We start from the raw sequence: 4,109 nt of genomic DNA on the forward strand, positions 1-4,109 counted from the left end.
CCGCGGGAGCAGCTCGGAGGGCTGCGCCCCGCCGCTAACTCCCCGCGAACTGCTCGGCGCCGCTGAGGTACTGCGCCTCGAGGAGGGAACTTTGCGCAGAATCCCGCTGCCGGGGAGCCGCAGGAAGGTGGCGGAGGGGAGGGAAGCCAACGTGCAGAAAAAGAAGGAAAAAAAAGAAAGAAAAAAGAAGTAACATATATATTTACCTGAATGATGCCAGAACGGGGCCTGGGGGCTCCTGGCGAGCACCGCCCCGCTGCTGCTGGAGCGTCGTAGGGGCGAAGGCGGGCGCCCGGCGCGCTCGCACCCCGCAGCAGCGGCAGCCCCGGCGCCCAGAGCCTCTTTTGACTCCTGGCGATTAATGGAATGATGTTGCGGAAAAGGCAGAGCGATCCTGCCGGGCTCAGTCGGGACTGCTCGGGCGGCGGTGGCAGAGGCGGTGGCAGTGGGGTCGCGAGCGGCATGCGAGTGCCCCCCCGGCGCTATGGCTAGCGGTGGCTCTGGCAAGTCCACCAGCGAGGTGTCCGGCGGCAGCATCCCCAGCAGCAGCTCCCTGCAGAGGAAGAAGCTCATCTCGATCTGCGACCACTGCAAAATCAAGATGCAACTGGTGGCTGATCTGCTCCTGCTGTCGAGCGAGACCAGGCCGGTGAACACCGAGAGCTTGTCTGTCTTCGGGGAGTCCTTCGAGAAGTGCAGGGACACGATCATTGCCAGGACCAAAGGACTCTCCATCTTGACCCATGACGTCCAGAGACAGCTCAACATGGGGCGATTCGGGGAGGTGGGAGACAGCCTGATGGAGATGGGGGAGCTGGTGGTCTCCCTGACCGAGTGCTCTGCCCACGCTGCCTACCTGGCCGCAGTGGAGACTCCGGGGGCCCAGCCTGCTTTGCCTGGCTTGGTGGATCGCTACAAGGTGACCCGGTGCAGGCACGAGGTAGAGCACGGCTGTGGGGTCTTGAAGACCACCCCTTTGGCAGATATGAGCCCGCAGCTCCTGCTGGAGGTTTCCCAGAACATGTCCAAGAACTTGAAATTCCTTACAGATGCCTGCGTGCTGGCCAGTGAGAAATCCAAGGATAAATTTGCCAAGGAGCAGTTCAAACTCAGTGTCAAGTGCATGAGCACCAGCGCCTCTGCCCTCCTGGCGTGTGTCAAGGAGGTTAAGACTTCACCCAGCGAACTGACCAGGAACCGGTGCGTCTTGTTCAGCGGACCTTTGGTGCAGTCTGTCTACGCTCTGGTGGGCTTTGCCACTGAGCCCCAGTTTTTGGGTAAAGCTGCCACCATTAATCCAGAGGGCAAAGCTGTGCAAACTGCCATCCTAGGAGGAGCCATGAGCGTGGTATCTGCTTGTGTGCTCCTGACCCAATGCCTCAGGGATATAGCCCAACACCCCGAAAGTAGCACCAAAATGAGCGATTACAGGGAAAGGTTGAGGAACTCGGCTTGTGCCGTCTCCGATGGTTGCAACCTGCTATCTCAGGCACTAAGAGAAAGATCTTCACCCAGGACTTTACCGCCAGTGAACTCCAATTCTGTGAATTAACCCCCACACCTTCTGTTTAGATCCCAGTCACTGCTAAAGGAAAATAATATCCCACCTCCTCACCCCTTTTTGTATACCAAAGAATTTGCTTGGATGAGCCCAATCCTTTGATTTCATGTGGTGAAGAAGCAGAGCAGCATATTCAAACTATATGTACCAATAAAGGTAGCCAGTTTTGGCTTCATTCTATTTTATTTTAAAGTCAAGCGAGTATCCGCAGATAAAATTTTTCTTTATTCAACAAATCTGCACACAAACAAATGGAAATAGCAACTGTTGAAAAGTTTTATATTTGGGGAGGTGGGGGTATCTTAAAAAGAAAAAAAAAAGCTTTAATCGCGCTGGGTGCGGTTTTTAAAGTCTGTCTTGTCTTGTCTTCCAAAATTTCCCTTCTAAATTTTACTGTTCAGTTGTGCAGGAAAAAGGTTACCTCAGTTCTCATTCATTTAAAAAAATGAAAAAAAAAACCCAACACCAGAGAGATGATGGATGTAGCTACTATTTTGTTTGTTTTTGTTTTGTATGTTTTTTTTTTTCTGCAGCAAGTGTTAGGTTAGAAGTGCATTTGGTGTGTAGGAGTGGAAGGACTGGAGGTTGTGATTATGTTTTCCATGTGTTGATTTCCAAACTGGGGGAAAAGCTACTGTGAGTGTTTAAACAAACAAACAAAAAAATTACACTATAACAAAAGTGATTTTTAATTTTTTTTCCATTGTCAGTTTTTATCTTGCATGTACTGGAGTATTTATTTCATCTATTAAAATGTTATGTTTCTCAGATGTCTGTGAATCTCTTAATACTTGAATAATTGAACAAGGAGGCCTGTTTGCATTGTATGTCATTTTCCCCAGGGAATGGGTGGTACAAATGTAACTGTAGTGCTAGACAGCAGCTCACAGACTTGAATTCACTTCTTGTATTTTCATACTCTCCCTCCCCCCTCAGACTCCTCTGATAGAGTTACCCTTTTTAATTGCATTTATGGAAAGCTGGATAGTGCTGGATGCACAGGGATTACTCCATGTGCACAGTGCTGGCAGTGGTTACAGTGCAGGGGCTGGTTTTCTCTGTCTTTATCAGCATTTTGGTAATCTGTGAGAAGTTGGTGTACGCTAATTCTTTAGATGTTGTGGGCAATCTGTGTTAAACTTGCAAAGTAAGTTTCATGTTAATTTATTAAGTGCCTCTTGAAAAGCTGTATCCTGCTGGACAGCCCTGCTTGCACTGTGTGTCAGTGGGGAAGTGTGAGGGTTTGGAGGACTGGCCCTCAGGTTCCTCACGGGTTTGTGTTGGAGGTTCTCAGTGCAGATTTCAGAGCAAGCCTGAGGTTGCAGATAGTGTGAAAAGTTAGTCAACTTTAAGGCCCAATACAACTCCAGCTGAGTTCCTTGAAAGCTGTGAGTGGGTATTAGGGTGTGCTAAGCTCAGTGTTTTTCAGTCTACGCTTTGTGGACCTGTGGGGGGGGTCTGTGGACCTCTAAATATTCCATGAAAGGCGAATAAGAAAAGCAGGTCCTCTGGCTGGAAGGCTCCGTTCGTATGCACAGGTCTGTTCCGTAACTGATTTCTTAGTGGGTCTGCAGATCAAACAGTGCTGGAAGCGATGCCTGAGAACCGGTGATACCCATGGTTTAAACATTTGCTGCACAAGTGCTGCGCTGTTCTATTTATGTGAGAAAGTAAACCTTGTGCCTGTTCTAGGAGACAGGGCAGACCTGGAGTAGAGGTCCTTTTACGGCAGAATTGTTTCTCTTGCCTGTGATGCTTTTACTTTGTTTCAAGCATGAGTAAAACATAACTGTAGTGGACTATGGACTAATACATCATTTCAAAGGAGATATATAAACTAAGTTTATATAAACTAAGTTTATAGATCTACATCTTTAGGGTTAGATACTTTTTCTTGTATTGAAATGCAGTGGAATATCAGGGTTTATTTTTAAATGATACTTTTTGAACGTCAGGGAAACATACAATTAGGATTTTCTCTTTATGAAGAATCAGTCCAAGCTCGTTCATCTGGGTGTTTTTTCCTCACTACCTTGTCTCTGATGCAGCATAATCCTATCATGTACACTACAGAAGCGCAGATGGGTGCAGCTATGCAGCTATTACATAAAAACTTTCTCGACTTTTTTTGTGTGTGTATTTTTATATACTGTATACTGTTCTAACTTTGACTTAATGCTATTTGCTAGCATACCTCCTGGAGGCAGCCTCCACAGGTATCTCGCAGGGGCTCTTACATGCACGTGCTCCCTTGCTTTCCCGCCTGGATGGCAGGCACAGCTGCAGGGCTCCGAAGGGAGCAGCACTCGCGGTGTCTGCTGCACTCTCCTATCTCCGTGGAAGCCGAGATCCTGTCCCAGGCTGCCCTTCCTCCTCTTCCGCTGCAGCCCTTAAGGAGGGAGGAGAGGCCAGGAGCGTTTGCTCGCAGGATGCGCTATCGGAGAGGAGGAACCGGCTCCACCCTTCCCTTGCACAGATCCTAGATGGAGCGCAGAGCTCTGCGCGGGACGGGGGAGGCTGCAGGCCCAGAGCGGGGCTCCGCGGGGCA

General features: G+C 49.1%; 1 protein-coding gene across 1 annotated transcript; it reads left to right on the forward strand.

The window, feature by feature from the left end:
* The first annotated feature begins 200 nt into the window (after nt 1-200).
* Nucleotides 201-2,331, forward strand: TLNRD1 (talin rod domain containing 1). Its single transcript, XM_010214144.2, has one exon. The coding sequence runs from the start codon at nt 485-487 to the stop codon at nt 1,550-1,552; it is 1,068 nt and encodes a 355-aa protein (XP_010212446.1). The 5' UTR covers nt 201-484; the 3' UTR covers nt 1,553-2,331.
* The last annotated feature ends 1,778 nt before the right edge of the window (nt 2,332-4,109 follow it).

Source organism: Tinamus guttatus, unplaced genomic scaffold (genome assembly GCF_059628265.1).
Source record: "Tinamus guttatus ecotype Peru unplaced genomic scaffold, ASM5962826v1 Tinamus_guttatus_pri_ptg000004l, whole genome shotgun sequence".
In the NCBI taxonomy this organism is placed as follows: domain Eukaryota; kingdom Metazoa; phylum Chordata; class Aves; order Tinamiformes; family Tinamidae; genus Tinamus; species Tinamus guttatus.